Here is an 18,886-nt window from a genome sequence, read left to right on the forward strand (position 1 = left end):
GTTCGGTCAAGCTGGATAGGACAAATTATCCAGTCTGGGTGATTCACGTTCTGCCTATAATCAAGGGGTACAAGCTGGAGGGTTTTATCAATGGCACTAAGAAATGCCCTCCTCAGTTTCTCACTGAAGGAAATGAATCAAAGCTGAATCCAGAGTTTGAAGAATGGGTGTCAGCAGATCAGCTACTATTTGGATGGCTACTCAACACAATGACCTTGGAAGTATCATCCGAGATGACAAATGTTTCAAGCTCAGTAGGACTTTGGGCTGCTGCAAAGCAAATGGCTGGTGCGCGTACTAAATCAACCCTTCTCATGCTTAGATCTGAGCTGCAACGCATCAGGAAAGGAAACATGAGAATGAGTGAATATTTGTCCAAAATGAAAGCCCTGGCAGATCAACTTGCTGTTGCTGGAAGTCCTATGCAACTTCCAGATCTCATCATTCAAGCCCTTGCCGGTCTTGACGCTGAATACAATCCCATTGTGGTTCAGCTTTCTCACCAAGCTGATGATCTGAGCTGGCTTGATATGCAGACCTCGCTGTATACTTATGAGAGCAGAATGGATCAACTCAATCAACTGTCCCAGCTATCTTTAAACTCAACCATGGTGAACATTGCTAGAGCTGAAGACAACTTTGCTCCACGATACTCTTGGCGTGGAGGCAGAGGAAACCGTAACAGAAGAGGCAGAGGCAGAAGCAACAGAGGCCGTGGACGCTTCAACTACAACAATGATGATGTTCCTCCCAGATGCCAGCTATGTGATAAAGTGGGTCACACAGTGGAGACTTGCTTTCATCGCTATGATAGAAGTTTTGTCAAACCTGGAACCAAGAAAACTGAAGTCAACAAAGGTGCCAGTTCCTATTCTGATTTCGAAAATGCTTATTGGGCAACTCCAGAGACTATTAATGATGATTCCTGGTACATGGATAGTGGAGCAACAAGTCATGTCACTAAGGATCTAGCCAAACTTGATGATTCTGCTACTCCCTCTGGTAAGATGAATATTACTGTTGGTGATGGCTTTAAGCTGAAAGTTGAAAAAATAGGTTCGGCCAGTGTCCAGAATATTGGTCAAAGGAAGCTTAAACTGAATAATGTTCTTTACACTCCTAAAATCAAAAAGAATCTTCTAAGTGTCTACAAAGTTGCTTGTGACAATGATGCTGATGTGATATTTAACAAACGTGGTGTTTGTGTGAAGGACCAGGAAACAGGGGAAATTATGCTTCAAGGAAAACAGATTGATGGTGGTATGTTCAGAATCTGTGACAAGAAGAAAGATGGGACAGCAGCTCTAGTCTACGTAGCAGAAAAAGAAGCTGAAGATTCAGCATCTAGGATTAAAAATTTTAGTAAAAGTTTTTGGCATTTTAGACTTGGTCATCCTAGCAATAGAATTCTGAACAAGCTTATTAGTGAATGTAATCTAAAAGTTACTTCTGGAAATGAAGATGACTCCTTCTTTTGTGAATCTTGCAAATATGGAAAAATGCATTCTCTACCATTTAAGGTTTCAACCTCCCGTGCATCCAAACTACTAGAGCTTATACATACAGATCTTTGGGGACCAGCCCCACTAGTTTCTATGAATGGTTTTAGATACTACATACTCTTCCTAGATGATTACAGCAGATATACCTGGATTTTTCCCTTGAAATCTAAAGATGAAGCTCTAAATGCATTTACTCAGTTCAAAAATTATGCAGAAAAACAGTTTGACAGCAAAATAAAAATAGTGCAAAGTGATTGGGGTGGTGAATATAGAAGTTTCACTACATTGTTGCAAGAATCTGGAATTCACTTTAGGCACTCATGTCCTCACACTTCACCACAAAATGGTAGAGCTGAAAGGAAGCACAGGCATATAGTTGAGACAGGATTAACCTTACTGGCACAGGCAAAAATGCCTCTATTCTACTAGTGGGAGGCATTCCATACAGCAGCAGAATTAATAAACAGGCTACCAACACCTGTTTTAGGAGGAGGTTCACCTTATCTGAGATTATTCTGCAAACTTCCTGATTATGAATCTCTGAAGATATTTGGGTCTGCTTGTTATCCATGTCTTAGACCCTACAACAATCACAAACTGCAATTCAGAACCACTAGATGTGTTTTCATTGGTTACAGTAACTCTCATAAGGGTTACAAGTGTCTAGATTCAAATGGAAGAGTGTATATCTCTAGACATGTTGTTTTTAATGAAAATGAATTTCCTTTCTCTGCAGGATTTACAAATAAAAGAAGGTTACCTGAAGAGATGGTGCATCCGAGGGAATTCTTCAAATCAATTGTCTCCTCCTATCCAGTTGAATGTCAAATTTCAGATTCAGGAAATCAACATAGTGATCCTCAAAATTCAACACTGCCATCACTATCAACTTCTACTCAACCACAATTTGTTGCTGAGGATTCCAGACGCCAGAGCCAGCTTCCAACTCAGTCTTCAAACCCATCCATGTCAGACTCAAACAACCATCAACTATCACCAATCAGACATACAGCAGTAGAAGGAAGTTCATCATCCGACTTCTCCTCACCATCCACCTCTCCTTCTTCAAATGATACAGCTCTAGTTCCAGTGCGACATCCGATGGTAACCAGAAGCAGAATGGGTATTTACAAACCCAAGGAGCCCTATGTTGGTGTTGTCAGTACAGATCCAATTATTCTCAAAGAACCTACATGTGTTGCAAAAGCACTAAAATCAGAAGATTGGAGAAAAGCAATGCTAGATGAGTACAATGCCTTAATCAGAAATAACACATGGAAATTAGTGCCTTATCAAGGACACAGAAAGCTAGTGGATTGCAAATGGGTTTTTAGACTGAAAACAAATACAGATGGCTCAGTTTTCAAACCTAAGGCCAGACTCGTAGCAAAGGGATTTCAACAATGTCCAGGCATAGACTTTGATGAAACTTTCAGTCCTGTTCTAAAGACAGCAACACTACGGTTTGTCCTTACTCTGGCTGTGACTTTCGGTTGGCAAATAAGGCAGCTAGACATCAATAATGCTTTTTTAAATGGAGACTTGCAAGAAAAAGTTCTCATGAAGCAACCTGAAGGGTTTGTGTCAGTAAAATTTCCTAATCATGTGTGCCTTCTAAACAAAGCTCTGTACGGACTGAAGCAAGCACCTAGAGCCTGGTTTGATAAGCTAAAATCTACTCTGCTCTCCTGGGGTTTTAATCATTCAAAGAGTGATACCTCTTTATTCTTTATCAAAGAGAAAAGGTTTGTCATTTTTGTACTGATATACGTTGATGACATTGTTGTGACTGGAAATTCAAATCAAATCCTGGAATTATTCATCAAGCAGCTCAACTCACGCTTTGCCTTAAAGGATTTGGGACAACTACATCATTTTCTTGGAGTAGAGACTTACAGAGATGCTACTGGGCTATACTTAAAACAAGAAAAATATATAATGAATATCCTAGAGAAATTCGGTATGGCAAATTGCTCCCCTGTTCCGACTCCTATGGTGGTAAATAAGCATTACTCAAAATCAGATGGGACTCCATTGAAGAATCCTACACTATATAGACAAGCTATTGGAGCACTACAGTATTTGATCAATACTCGGCCGGATATCACTTTTGCAGTAAACAAATTGAGTCAATTTTTATCTCAACCCACTGATATACATTGGCAGGCGCTCAAGAGAATACTGCGATACCTCAAGGGAACTACCAATCTGGCTTTGCATGTAAAACCCAGTAATCATCTTACCTTGCAAGGTTTCACCGACGCTGATTGGGCTGTATGCCCGGATGATCGTAGATCAATAAGCGGGTACTGTGTATTCCTCGGTGACTCTCTCATCTCTTGGTCAGCTAAGAAGCAGCAAGTCGTAGCTCGGTCAAGTGCTGAATCTGAGTACAGAGCCCTTGCAAATCTTGCAACTGAACTGGCATGGATTCAATCTCTCGTAGGTGAGTTCGGCGTTCGATTGAAGAATCCTCCGATCGCCTGGTGTGATAATTTAAGTGCCTTAGCTCTTGCTTCAAATCCTGTCTATCACGCTCGCACAAAGCACATCGAGCTTGATATACACTATCTGAGAGATCGAGTACTTGATCGAAAATTGCGTGTTCAGTATATTCCTTCCTCTGATCAGTTGGCCGATCTATTTACCAAGGCACTCTCTCCGTCGAAGTTCCTCATGTTCAGAGACAAACTGGGCCTAATAATCTCCCCTGGGCCCAGTTTGAGGGGGAATGTTAAAGTAGTATATTGTCCTCAGTCCAAGCCCATTAGCAATAGGCCCAATTGTAAATAGCAATATGTGATTTAATATTCTAGAGTCTTCTGTAGCTATTATACAGTACATACGTGGCATTCACTTGTATATTCTAGGGTTTATGACCCTACCTATTTATTGAATACAAAGGCCTGTGAACAGGGTGCCCCCATTAAAATATTTCCTCTTCTCCTAAAAATTAACTATGGTGATCAACTCTCTAGAATCATAATAACCAAAAGATTGCCAAATTGAAGTCTCCCCATGATCTGAAAGGAAATTAATAACTTGATATGTTTGAACCATTTCTTTATCTTTCTCTACGTTGAAGTCGATTTTAATTATTAGACTTGTAATGAAGCATTTATAGTTGTTGACCATACGATGAATGGTCCAAGATGAATATGAAGCTTCTGAACTCTGCAACCTTTTTTGGACAAAGGAAGAAATAATCCGAAAAGACTTTCTATGGGACTATGGTGGTTGATCCCTTTGTTGTTTATATATTTGTCTCTCATTTCAAATGGTAAAGCAAAGTAGATAATATTGTCAACTTTTAGAGGGAAACACAGAGCATTAAGCAACCTTGGACATGGAAAGGTCAGCCCCTTCCCCGAATCTGCCTTCTCCCACGCGCTTTCACACAGTTCATGGCCGCCCACCATTCACCCACCTATACCGATGTGCGCGCGCGCGCACACACATGCATTGTATTATATAGCATCTCAATCTCATCTCATTTTCGGGTCTAGCTGCATCTTCATATAGCCCAGAAGAGCATCGCATTCAGCAACCATGAATCATCATTACAACCAACAAGATCCTCCAGGTAAGTTTTCTCTTCCACAAAATGCTACTAATCTACTATATCATTCTATTGTGTTTGTAAATGGGATTAACATTATTAATTAATGAGATTAGATATGTTATATGATGAATTTGCAGGGTCACATCCTTCATCGGTGATGGCATGTCCGCCTCTGCCGCCTGTGAGTGCTCCTCCACCAATGGGGTATCCTTCAAAGGATGATGTTTCTTGGGACCCAAAATAGAGTGTTCGACAGAAGACCACGAGAAGGGGTGATGGCTTCTGGGAAGGATGGTGAGTTGGAAAAATATCTCTGTTTTTTTTTTTTGAGTTTTTATTGGTTTCTTCATTTCTATTTAAATTTAGTACCCAATATTAACTTTGTTCTTTCTCTTTTTCTTTTTTTCGTTGCAGTTGTGCTGCTCTTTGCTACTGCTGTGTTTTGGATTGCTGCTTTTGATTGCTTTCTCAATTATTTGTTCTTGTCAGTCCCTTTTGGTTTAATATTTTTTCTCGTACAATTTTGTACTTCTAGGAATAATATTGTAAGGGTATGTGTTCCTTGTAATAAGTACTCCTCTGGTCATAACTAATTTGAGTATATTAAAAATGTTAGTTAAATTAGTTAATGTGATTTTTTTTCTAAAAGACACTAAACATTTTTCTTAATTCCCTATTAGTGGAGGAATATCAATAATGTTAATTTGAAAAGAAATTAATAAATATTTAAAATAGGTCTTACATATAAGACTAACATAAACTCTTAAATTAGGTCATACAGTAAGAACTAGAAGAATATTATATTCACATTCTTGGAACTATATTTAAGTTATGAAATTATCAAACTCAGTTTTGCGCAGTTTTCCAAGAGTTCAAGGATGAGGATCAGACAATCTCTTTCAGGTCCAAAGAAAAAAATGGTTAACAATTTAATTATAAAAATATATAATATCAAAGTTCTCTAAATGAGAAAAGGGTTCAACCTAGATAGTTCATATCAATGGTCACCTTCCATATATCTACATATGTCCCTTAAGAATTCAAGTTCAAACTGTACATTAAGTTGGTAGCAATATATGCAGCAAACTAGTACCACAGGCATAAGTAAATGTAATATATTTTTTAGAGTTAAGGTGCAATTTTGACTCTAATCTTATCTTTCATGTGCAATTTTTCCTCTCATTTTTTTAGTAATGCAATTTTGACTCTGATCTTTTTTTTATGCACTTTCAATATTTGAAACAAAATTGCACCCCAAAAATAAAAGATAAAGAGCAAAATTACACTTCAAAAATAAGATTAAGGCCAAAATTACACTATTGAAAGATCAGGGGGAAAATTACGCGTTAAAAATAAGATTAGAGTAAAAATTGCACCTTAACTCTATTTTTTAGTAGCAAAGTAAATGTAATCTAGATTCACAATCTTTTAGCATCTAAAATATATGAAGAAAATTGGCGTATATAAGTTAATCTTTGTTAAAAATGTTGTAATGAAATAGCGTTTCGTGTCTTGTGAATTGCAGGTAGCAAAATCAATTGGTCAAGTTTGGCCGCTTCATAAATGCCTAAACTCTACTGCTTTCTCACGTCCAAGTAATTCCCCCAAATACTCTGTTACTACTTCCTTGATCTTATAACTGATCCCACCTAATGGGACGAAATAATTTGTTCTTTTTATAAATGGAGGGAGTAACTGAGTTGTCTTCGGTCATCATCATTAATGTTTTTTTCCCTTCTTCTCATGGTCTGCCTCCTTATCTTTTTTGTGTCCTCTGGGCAAATAAATACGGGGAAACAGAGCAAGAAGCAGCCTTATAAAGGCTATTCACATTCATATTTCTTCACGTGCTTTCACAATATCATTTGAACCTTCCATTAAGCTACCTTAGCCGCCACCTCCAGCCCATATGGATTTGTGCGAGTGTAACTTAGCAATCTCCTCTCTGTTCCTATCATCAATATTTATTTAAGAACAGTGCTTTTCGGATTTATTTATAACGCCTAAATCACCAAAGTGGGTTGAAGTTGCGTTTGATGGACCCCGGCCAATAAAGCTACTCACAGAATGATTCCTCTCTTGTCTGCATCTTTGGTTCTCATTTCAAACGGTAAAGGCACAATTGATAATATTGTCAACTTTGAGAGGGAAATTCAGAGCATCAAGCAGCCTTTGACCTGTAAAGGTCGATCCCTTCCCCAATTCTGCCTTTCCCCCGCGCTTTCGCACTGTTCATAGCTGCCCACCTATGCCTATATAGTATCTTCATATAGTTCATAAGATCATCGCACTTCAATATTATTTAGCAACCATGAATCATCATTACAATCAGCAAGATCCTCCGGGTAAGTTTTCTCTTTCACAACAAGCTACCACGGTGCTATATCATTATATTGTGTTTGTGAACGGGATTAACATTATTAATTAATTAGATTATATATGTTATATGATGAGTTTGCAGGGTCATATCCTTCACCGATGATGGCATATCCGTTGCTGCCGACTGGGAGTGCACTCCCGCCAATGGGGTATCCTTCCAAGGATAATCTTTCTTGGGACCCAAAACAGAGTGTTCCGCAACAGACCATGAGTAGGGGTGATGGTTTTTGGGAGGGATGGTGAGTTCCCAAAATATCTCTGTTTTTAAATTTTTTTTTTAATGAATCTTCATTTCTTTTCCCTTACCTGATATTAACTTTGTTTTGTCTCCTTTTCTTTTTTTCATTGAAGTTGTGCTGTTTTCTGCTGTTGTTGCATCTTGGATTACTGCTTTTGATTGTTTTGTTCTTGTTAGCCCCTTTTGGTTTCATATCTTTTCTCATACAATTTTTGTATTCCTCAAAATAATAATGTAAAGGGAAGTGTTTCTTTACAATAAGTAGTATATTTACATTCATGGAACTGAATTCAACTTATGAGTTATGAAATTACCAAACCCAGTGCTTTTTTTCAAGAGTACGTTCAAGGATAAGGAACAAACAATCTCTTTTAGGTCCAAAAAGAAAAGGTGTTACCAATATAATTATCAAAATATATGATATCAAAATTATCTAAATGGAAAAAGGGATAAATCTATATAGTTCATATCAATGGACACTTTTCATATATATATATTCCCTTGAGAAGAATTATAGTCCGAAATGTACATTAAGGTAGTAGCGATATATGCAGCAAACTAGCACCACAGGCAAAAGTAAATTTAACATTTTTTACCAGAAAAGTAAATGTAATTTAAGGTACTAAATATAATATTTCAATTCACTTTATCTTCCAAATTTATAATGTGTTATCAAAATATCCTTATTGATGATAAGGTATTTCCACTCATGGGTAATTCCAATGTATATTATTGAATATGGATAATTTAAGAAAGTTGACACATATTTGTTACAAATAACTAACTTAACTAATTTTTTTAATATCCTCAAGTTAGTTATCTAGCTTCCCCAATCTCTATGTATAAAGCGTTTACATAGCTAAGGTCACCTAATGAGACGAACTTTGTTGTCTTCGATCATCGTCTTCAATCCTTTTTTTTTTTTTTTAACACAGGAAATAGAGCAGAGCATGAAGAAGCCTTCTAAAGGCTATTCACATTCATCTATTTCGTCGGTGCCTCTCTGTTCCAATCGTTCAGAAGATAATGAACTTAACTTCATCAATATTTATGAACCATGAATCACTACCACCCACAAGAACCTCCTGCTATGTTTACTGTTGTATGTATATCATATACAATCTGTGATCAAAATACTGTCTTGCCTACATACGTAGTTCAAGTGGTTCCTTCAAGCTACTTCACAGTTTACCCTGTATCCAGCCATTAACTATAATTATTATCATATATGAAATTAACAATACTAATCAGTGATGCAAAAGTAGCAAACAAATTCAATGCGAGGTACTATGTTTACTGCCATAGGATACATTTTATTAACTGATATTTCAAAATCTAATGTTGGTTCATTCCAGCCATATGAACCAATGCCAAGAACTTTTATTGATGAAAAATGTATTATTCCATCACTTACTTCTAGTCCAAAGAGGTTGTGAACGTTGATTAAACAAATATAATTAAACACAGGTATCAATTATCTTGAGCAAACGATTCTTAACATCATCAATAAATATTAGAGCTATATTTCTAGCTTTATGATAAAACTGGCTCATTGCTTTACCAAATATACCACCTAAAACTGAGTTTTTGGCCAAATATAGATATCCTTTTCTGTTGTTTCTTTCTCGGCTTTCTGCAAATTCTTCGCCCAGGATCCACGTGGGACCCTTTCATTAAAATTATCTACAAAAAAATTACGGGTAATTATAGCCCTTGGTTTATTCTCCTTTTGTTTATTCTTTTCGTCTCCATTGAGATTGAGACCATGTATGCATATATCATTACCCCTCTCTTTTCTCTCTCTTTCTCAGTCTAGTGCGTAACATGCAACAGATACTATGAGTCAACTCAACTAATATAGCCAACCATTACAGGATGGCACATAAATTGTCTGTGCACTCAATGCTTGGAACTGAGCTTATTGAAGCAGATGTTTGAACTATATATCCCTCATGCCTACAATTTCTGAGAATTTACTACGTACCCAACAGAGTTTAGGTTCTGATTATCTGCGGCTACATTTGGTTTTGCTCTATACTATGGTTTTGTTAAATATTTTCTGCTAAAACCGCGCTTTGTCCCAGATTTGTTTGAATAATACATGAGATGTCAGATTTATAATAGATCAGAGTTGTCCCTATGGGTCATAAATTCTAATCACACCCAGAATAGAGGATTGATATATAAGTGTCTGATTCTCATTTTTTAATTGTTTAAAGAGATTCATTTTATACATAATAATTTTATTCTTGGGGATCACCGGCCATTGACTATATTGCCCCACTGTTTGTTTGGTTGTGACTTAGTTTTCAGGTCTTGGTTGGCTTTACTCAGACCATCGTGTTGTGTTTATTCTTTACGATGAATATGTCTGAAAATAAGATCCACACGGATGTCATAATCATGATCTCCTATCGAAAATATATATGCAATGGATGGGAATAGCAATTATATTATGGGAAATTTGGTGAAAGATCCATGTTAGAAAATTTAATTAGCTAAAATGGCCTAAATTTGAATACGTGTAAATATGATCCATGAGTATAACATATCTTTTGTTGTATATAAATGATTTTCGTATTGATGATTGTTACACATTATTGATGATATGTTGCACTTACTCAAATTTATGTTCTTTTTAGCTAATTAAATTTTTAAACAACAACTTTTAACTAAATTTTTCTTGTATTATTAATATGCAACTCGGAAGCAAGGACTTGCATCCCCTCAATGGAAAAAAAAATTAGTCATTTGGATTATGGTGAAGAAAGCATGATTTTGTATGGATCGAACATGACTTAGAATTGGTATAACTGTTTGACAAACTTAGTTGATTAGATTAATTCCCTGAGATTTCCTTGAATGGGCATTCATTTGGATGCCAAACCGCGAGAATTGTTTTGAATAGTTATAGCTGTCAGATCAGAGATATAGACATGTCACCGTGTATTATGGGCCAAAGGAGCCTTTATCGCTTTCTATTATATCGGGGCGCGGGGGAGAATTCTTCAGATCCTATAAATGGAGGAAAAGTGACCTGGGCTACATTTATCATCAACCATCAATATAGATATATATATAATATATATATATATATATAGAGTAGTTAGCAGCCATTTTGTCAACACGTGTCCAGCCATATAACTAACAATGTGTTCCGTTAAAATAATAAAAATTAGAAATACTAGTTTATTTTGTTATCAGGCTATTTATATCATATAATTAGGCTTTCCTTTATGAATATGTTCTCATAAAAGTAGAATATGCAGCAACTTTTCTATCGACACGTGTCCAGTTACTCAACTAACGGGCTCTTCTATTAAAGTATTAAAAGTTAAATTAGAAATATTAGATTATATTGTTATTAGGCCATTTATATCATATAATTAAATTTTTCTCCATGAACACCTTCCCAATAGCATCTTCCAAAAATTTTGCAAAAATTTCATTTTGCCAAAATGACATGATTTTCGGAATTATAGAAGTTATATCATTTCATTTTAAATCTAAAATGTAAAATAAATAATAAATATTTTTCTTATAAAGATAATAATACATTTTTAAATATTAAATCTTCAAATATTTTAGTTATAAGACTGAAATGTAAAATAATTTCATTAAATAAGAAAAAATGAGTTATTTATTCGAATTTAAACAGCTTAAATAAATATATCAAGAAATTCAATGTTATATCTTTTTATTTTATATCCAGCCGCACAACTAACCGTTTCTCTAATTAGAATATTAGATTATGTTGTTATTAGGCTATTTATATCATACAATTAAATTTTTTTCCACAAACATGTTTCCAACAACACCCTTAAAAAATTCCACCAAAAAGAGATTTTTCATTTTCTTGAAAAATCATATAGTCACTCCTAACTGTTTTATTGCAATTAAGAAAAATATTAAATGTCATTAACTCTATTAAAATTTAGAGTGAATATCATCTTTAATTCTTGAAATTCGACTTCATTTTGACTTTATTTCCTAAAATTTGAAACTAGTAGTTTTAGTTCATAAGATTTGATCTCATTTTGATTTTGATTCCCGAGTCTTAAAATCAATGGTTTTGGTTCATAAAATTTGATTCTTATTTTAGAGACCTAAATTATTTAGGCTGATTAAAATGAAGTTAAATTTCATGAACTAAAATTATTGGTTTTGAATTTTAAGAACCAAAATCAAAATAAAGTCAAATTTAAAAGATCAAAATTAAAATAGGATCAAATTTTAAAAATTAAAATCTCAGTTTTTAATGACTTTATAATTTTACTCATGTTTAATATGTGCGGATAACAATTCAAACAAACTTGTAAATTCCAAATACGAGGTGATGCGTAAGAGGAGACAGTAGCATGTGTTGGCTAAAAACACGTTTATTCATTAAACATGGGACAAATTTAAAAACTTCCACCGTACGCCTTCCAGCTGTCGAATTGGCAATTTCATTAAATGAGTAAATAGCGTAGCACTGAGTAAATAGCGTAGCACTAAGGGCATTTTAGAACATAAAATCAATTTACAACACAATTGAGGAAGCATAATGAGAAATGAGTAAAATATTCAATGAGAGGATCGGTGCGGTGGGCCCGGTGGCAGTTGTCACCCTCCTCCTTATAACTATTTTATTTCTTTTTTCCCCTAAAGCATATAGATATCTTTCTATTGGAGGTAATCTTATTTGAGGTACTGTCAGGCATTAAATGTGGGTACTTCTTCCAACAGGGATTCGAATCTTGGTTCTTCACGTGTTAATTTTATCATTCATGCATATAACGCACACATTGTTAATTTTTTTAAACTGCAAAAATATATACATTGTTGCTTAAGATTTTTAAATCGTTAAAACTGTGATATTTTAATCACAAAAACATTAATTAGAAGATATAGATTTTGGGAGTGATTTTGGACATCATATATTTTGCTAGAGAGATCAGAGTATTTTAGTCATTAACATATTTATTCTTTTTCTTTTCCTCTCCTCCATCTAAACAAGGGAGGTGGTAATATTTTTCCTTCCCTTAACTTTCTCTCCTCCTATTTTTTTTTCCATCCAAACGCGGCATAAAGATGTTTGAAATTTTAATCATTTTTGTAGTGTTTTCCCTCATTAATTATATTATTGCGTTCATTATCTCTCACACACCTCTTTTTTCTGCTCATTCACCCCATCTCTCCATAAGTATGAATATTTTTTCAAAATCAAAATAAATTTTTTACACATTTATTATTTTAAACCAATTTTAACTAAATTTTTACCCTCATATTTTAGTTATTCGTATCAGAATTTAGAAACTTAATTGATAAAAATTAGACTTTGTCTACTAAATTGATAACTGAAGGAAGATGATTTTTTTTTTTTTAATTTGAAGTGGTTTTGGTATGCGTCTCTCCCTCTCCCTCTACTAAATAAATCTCACATATAAGGCTAATAGTAACTCTTTAATTACGTTTTCTATTAAGGACCAGAAAAGTATTGCTGGTAAAAAAATAATAATAATAATAAGGACCAGAATCTTTTTAAGACTCCCCTGTTCGCACGTTCAACTTGCTTATGAAGCAAAATTGTAGTTTTCTTCAATTGAAGAAATGACATTCGCATCGTCTGAGCTCATCAGCAACTCTATAACTTGTCTTAATCATGACTGATTCAACACGGAAACTACTTTAAATTCCTCTCACAATTACGACTTTCTGGTAAATGTCATTCTTGTTGATTAGAAATTAGCATGTGAGGCCCGGGATAATCAGAAATAGAGAGCCTAAGCCCTGTCGTGCACTTTGGGAGGGCATATCTTGACCTCTTCCTAGTTTTTCAGATTAATTAAACTGGTTATTAGTCCACGTCAGATTATTTTGGGATTTAATTTTCTAATTTTACTCATATTTAATATATATATACACACATAATTTCCAAGAAATAAAATTATATATTCATGTAAAGAATTTAATGATGTTACTTATAAATAAAATAAAATGAAATCTTTTCTTTTTAACTTATAAATAGAACCACACATGAGTATGCATTTCCTAGTTATTGATATCTTATATACAGAATTAAAAAATTTAATTGATAGAAATTAAACTTCATACACTAAATTGATAACTGAAGCAATAAATGGAAATAATTTCTTTTTATTTGAAGTGGTTTCAATATGCATCTTTTCTTTCTTTCTTTCTTTTTTTATTATCTTACTGCGATTCCCCTGTTTGTATGTTCGACCACTTCAAAGTTGATTGTGGTTAATTCCTGACCCTCCGGCCGTACAAGGACAAACCATTATTGCCTACATGAGGCCATGTACTATGGGTTGGCTAAATATTTTCCACTAAAATTGTGCTTTAATTTGTCTCAACGTTGTTTAAATAATTCATCAGATATTTCAGATTTATAATAGATCAGATTTATTTGTTTAATTATTCCATGACATTCATTTTATAAATGTATATTAATTTTAACCTTTACAAGTCTTGGGGATCACCGACCATTGACTGTATTGCCCCCCGCACTACGTTCGTGTTTTTTCGATTACTGCCCAACTCGATCGTTACGTTTTTCTGAGTCTGAGTGCTTTCTCGCGAAATTAAAGGCAACTTGTGAGCAACTTGAACCTCCTTCTGGCCTATATATATGGAGATAGAGAGGACGTAATGGAAGACGTCGGCAAACAAGGAAGCATATACTGAAAAATGGGGTATTCTGTGAGAGAAGATGTGTGGTGGGGGAGGGCCATAACCATATTCATATTACTACTAGGGTTTCATGCAGAAAGTGAGGGGTGCTTGAAAGAAGAGAGAGAAGCTCTTTTGAAATTGAAAGAAGCTTTCAATTATCCAAATGGCTCCTCTCTCCCTTCTTGGAATAACCAAACCTTCTCTGCAGATTGCTGCACTTGGGAGGCTGTAGAGTGTGACAACTCCACTCATAGAGTCATAAGCCTTCATCTGAAAAATACAAGACCTTATGAGTTGGGACACATCAAATGGTCACTCAATGCTTCTTCTTTTCTCCCCTTCATCCAGCTTCAAGAGTTGTATTTGAAAGGGAACTACTTGTCAGGTCACCCTCTTTCTTTTAACTATTCTATCATTCATGCATACACACACACACAGAGTACATAGACACCATACATTGTTATTTAAGACCGACATTTTTATAAGCATTTCGAGCTGTGATTTTTGAAGATGTAAAAGCACATCAGTTACGGTAAAAAATTATTTAAAAATTATTATGATCATATCATTCATTGCCTCTTATCTAGTTCTTTTTCGTCCGTTTCCTCTTTTAGCCCACTGATTTGCCTGGGTAAGAGTCCATTCTAGTTCTAGCTAAATATTTGTGGATAATTTTTTATTGGAATGATGAAACTTTCCGTCCCTCAAATTTGCTTTACTTATTGATTTGGTCCACGAAATTTAATTAATTTTTATAAATCAAGTGCCTAAAGTTTCGTAATCATACAAAATTAGTCATTATGGTTTGAAGATATATAATCCTAAACGCACATGTGCCATCTCTAACCATTAATTCACGGATGATAACTCTCACTTCGCTTTATTTATGAAATTTGAACCAATTTTTTATATTTTCTCCCAATAATTATTTGTTATATCACTTCATTTATTCTCTCTCATACTTATCTTTTTCTTACTCAATTTCTCTCTCATTCACCATTTTTATTATTTTTAGAAAAAAAAATACATTTTTACATATTTATTGCCTTTAAGCAATTTCAACAAACTATGTAATCTACATAATTTAATCATTTATATCTTGTAGATAGCATCAGAGGGAGTAAAGTTGCGTATGAAACTTTAGGAACTTGATTGATAAAAATTAAACTTCACAGACCAAATTGATAACGGAGACATTAAATTTGAGTACCAAAAGTTTTATTACTCATTTTTTAAAAATATAATCAAGTGAGATATTTTAAAAAATGTTTGAGATACTAAACGTTTTGATTCGTGTTGTAAATATTTTTTAAAAAACAAATTACTAAGCAAGATATTTTCTTGGATATATGGAGGGGCCCAAAACAAGCTTAATAAAAACTACATTATCAAATTCCACTTCATGTTAAATTATGAAGAGGATGATGATATTAATTATATGAATTTTTTTTATAATTCTTTATACCAGTGAAAAAAAACCGGACCGAACCGACCGGTTCAACCGGAAAACCGGTGAACCGGCCAGTGGTCCGGTCCGGTTAAAGCAATGAACCGGTCATAAAATGAACCGGCATCAACCCGGTCAAACCGGGATAAACCGGTGCAAACCGGCAAAAACCGGTATAAACCGGTGATGAACCGGTTTGAATAATATTTTGCTATTTATTCTATTTTTTCTTATTCAACTCCTAATATTTCAGTCACTATATATTTAAATGAATTTTAATAATAATTTGGTATTAATAATTATTAATTTTAGTTATTAAGAAATCATAAAGATCAAAATCCTTAATGTTATTGTATTTTGTTTTAATTACAATCAAATTATTGTTGTATTTCCTTACATTTTGTTATTAGTGATTATTAATATTGCTATACTTTGTTATTTTTAATTAAATTTTATCATTTTAATGTGACCGGTTTGATCCCGGTTTGACCCCGATCTGACCCATTAACCCTTGAACCACTACCTCGACCGGTTTAGTGTCCGGTTTGGTTTTTTGTTCCTTGCTTTATACCCACTAACATTCACAGTAACTGATCACATGTTGTTTGTGGGACAGGGCTGTTTGGCGACATCAGGCTGGTGAACTTGGAAGTGTTGGATTTAGAAGAGAATATGCTCACAGAATTTCCATATTTCGGTGCTAAATCTTTGTCTTCTATATTATAGCATATTTTGAGGGACTTATGTAGTTACTGAAACGTGCATCAAAAGTATATCTATTTTTAGAAAAAAGATTACCGGGCCATCATTTTCAGAAAAATGCTAAAAGGAATATATAGACAAAGTTTTCTCCATTAAATATATGAAGGTTTCTATTTTTTTTTCTTGATTTTGTTGGGAAGTTTTAGGTTAACTAATTTACTCATATACTACCTCTGGTCCTTAATATAAAAGTTAGTTAATTAATTTAAGTAAATTAAAAAATAAGTTAAGTTAGTTATTTATAATAAATATATGTTGTTTTTCCTCGAATACCTTGACTAATTATATGTATTAGCGAGAACTACCAGTTATAGAATTTTTTACATGTGCAACTATTATAAGGACTACTTTAAAAAAATATTAAATATAAGAAACAAAATGAGTTAGGATGTTATATTTAAAACTAAATTAAGACTCAAACTATTAAGTACGGGAGGTAGTATTTTCCTTATGATATAGTCACCTCAACGGAAGATTTTGTCTGTCTTTTTTTTTGGAGAATTGAATGATGGTTTGTCAAACTTGACAGATAAAATGAAGTTTTCTTACTTGGCAGATACGGGATCAACAAAGTTTAACAATACATAAAGACTAAAACTAATAGTGGGACAATTCGTTAAAACATTTTATATAAATAAATGATCCATCCAAATGGCTTTTGCTACTTATGCCCCATGAATGTGCCTGGATATATCATGTGGCACTTACTTAATCTGCACACATCCAATTGGCATTTGACAGATCTTTATCATTCGCGCCATTTAAAGGAGCTGGCGCTTGGCTCGAATTTCTTGGAGGGCAGTATTCCAGAATCTATCATGTCCCTTACTTCCATCACCGCATTGACATTAGGCGCAAACAACCTGACTGGATCATTGCCACAACAAGGTACAAATCATATTTTATACCTTCTGCAGTGAAATAAACATAATTCGTTAATTGAGTATTCCACCAATAACATCAAATGTCTTGAGAAAAAATTTTACTTAAAATCTATCGCATGATGTATTCATGAAACTGGTGGCTTAAAATGGGGTCAAAGCAGATAACAGTTGACAAAATAATGATAAGATCGAGCTGTATTGGCACAACAAGTAATATGAGTTTCGCTTTCAGGCGCTGGCTAAATAAAACTAATAAAAGAAAATGATTTTATTCTTCTTTTTCTTTATGCATTATCTATACTTATTTATTTAATTTTAACACTTAGTGATAATATACCCTATTAGTTTACTCATATTCTTGGGCTCAATGTTCGGGCTATTTTCTGGGGCCCAATATTAATTTAAATACATTTGTTAAGAATTTTTGAAAAAAATATCGTCGAATCTTAAAGTTTAAAGGATTAACCTTTTTTTTTTGGCCGGCAAAGTATTAAGCTGTTATTTTAAGTTTTATAAATTTTCTTTATATTGATGGACTGATTAAATAAATTTAATAAAGAAAAACGCTATGTTGTAGGAGGCCTTTGCAATATGAAGAATCTTGCATTATTGGATCTTTCCTTCAATGAACTGGAGGGTCAACTCCCTGCATGCCTTAGCAATTTGATGTCTCTACGTACACTTCATCTTCTGCAAAATCGTTTTGAAGGAACCTTTCCTTCCTTACTCTTTCATTCTTTGAGATCCCTAATAGCAATTACTCTTTCCGACCTCAAACTATTCAGCATTATATGCTTTAACACCAATCTCAGTCTTGAAATTGAGAATCCCCCATTTACCCCTTCCTTCCAATTGAGGTCTTTTGCAATCCGCAACTGCACTATGAATGAAACCAGCAAGAAAACAATGCCTACCTTTCTTCTTTATCAAAATGACTTGCTATTCCTAGAACTTAGTCACTTGAACATTTCAGGAACTTTCCCTTCATGGCTTTTAACAAACAACACGAGATTAAATGGTTTAAATCTGACGCACAACTTGTTCACTGGTCCCTTTCAACTTAATTCCACCTCAAAATTGCTTCACATGGAGTCATTTGATATTTCCTCTAACCCCATTAGAGATGAAATACCTTCTCATATTGGCTTCAATTTTCCCAACTTGATCTCTCTTGACATGTCTTCAACTTCATTGCGAGGTGGATTTCCAGCTTCAATAGGTGAAATGAGACAATTGAATGATCTTGACTTGTCAAATAATAATTTATCTGGTTATTTGCCCCAAAAATTTGGGGAGGGTAACAATGAGTTGAGATTTTTGAAGTTGTCAAACAACAACCTGAGTGGCCCGTGTTTGCCCATAGGATCAAATTTCACATATTTGTTGTTTTTGGATCTCAACAACAATAACTTCAGAGGAAAGCTAGAAGGTGGG

At 34.2% G+C, this 18,886-nt stretch overlaps 1 protein-coding gene across 1 annotated transcript; it reads left to right on the forward strand.

Moving 5' to 3' along the window:
* Positions 1 to 7,365: 7,365 nt before the first annotated feature.
* LOC114736092 (cysteine-rich and transmembrane domain-containing protein WIH1-like) lies at positions 7,366 to 7,857 on the forward strand. The gene is made up of 3 exons (XM_028923865.1): positions 7,366 to 7,409; positions 7,526 to 7,682; positions 7,795 to 7,857. The coding sequence occupies exons 1-3, from the start codon at positions 7,376 to 7,378 to the stop codon at positions 7,838 to 7,840; spliced, it is 237 nt and encodes a 78-aa protein (XP_028779698.1). The 5' UTR covers positions 7,366 to 7,375; the 3' UTR covers positions 7,841 to 7,857.
* Positions 7,858 to 18,886: the final 11,029 nt, after the last annotated feature.

The sequence above is a fragment of the Neltuma alba genome, unplaced genomic scaffold, assembly GCF_004799145.2.
Source record: "Neltuma alba isolate B1F8T4 unplaced genomic scaffold, ASM479914v2 tig00013305_pilon, whole genome shotgun sequence".
NCBI lineage: Eukaryota > Viridiplantae > Streptophyta > Magnoliopsida > Fabales > Fabaceae > Neltuma > Neltuma alba.

Coding starts and splice junctions, on each gene's coding strand:
- LOC114736092 (XM_028923865.1), top strand. CDS start 7,376: ATGAATCATCATTACAATCAGCAAGATCCTCCGG. Junction 7,410..7,525: donor CAATCAGCAAGATCCTCCGG/GTAAGTTTTCTC, acceptor ATGAGTTTGCAG/GGTCATATCCTTCACCGATG. Junction 7,683..7,794: donor GATGGTTTTTGGGAGGGATG/GTGAGTTCCCAA, acceptor TTTTCATTGAAG/TTGTGCTGTTTTCTGCTGTT.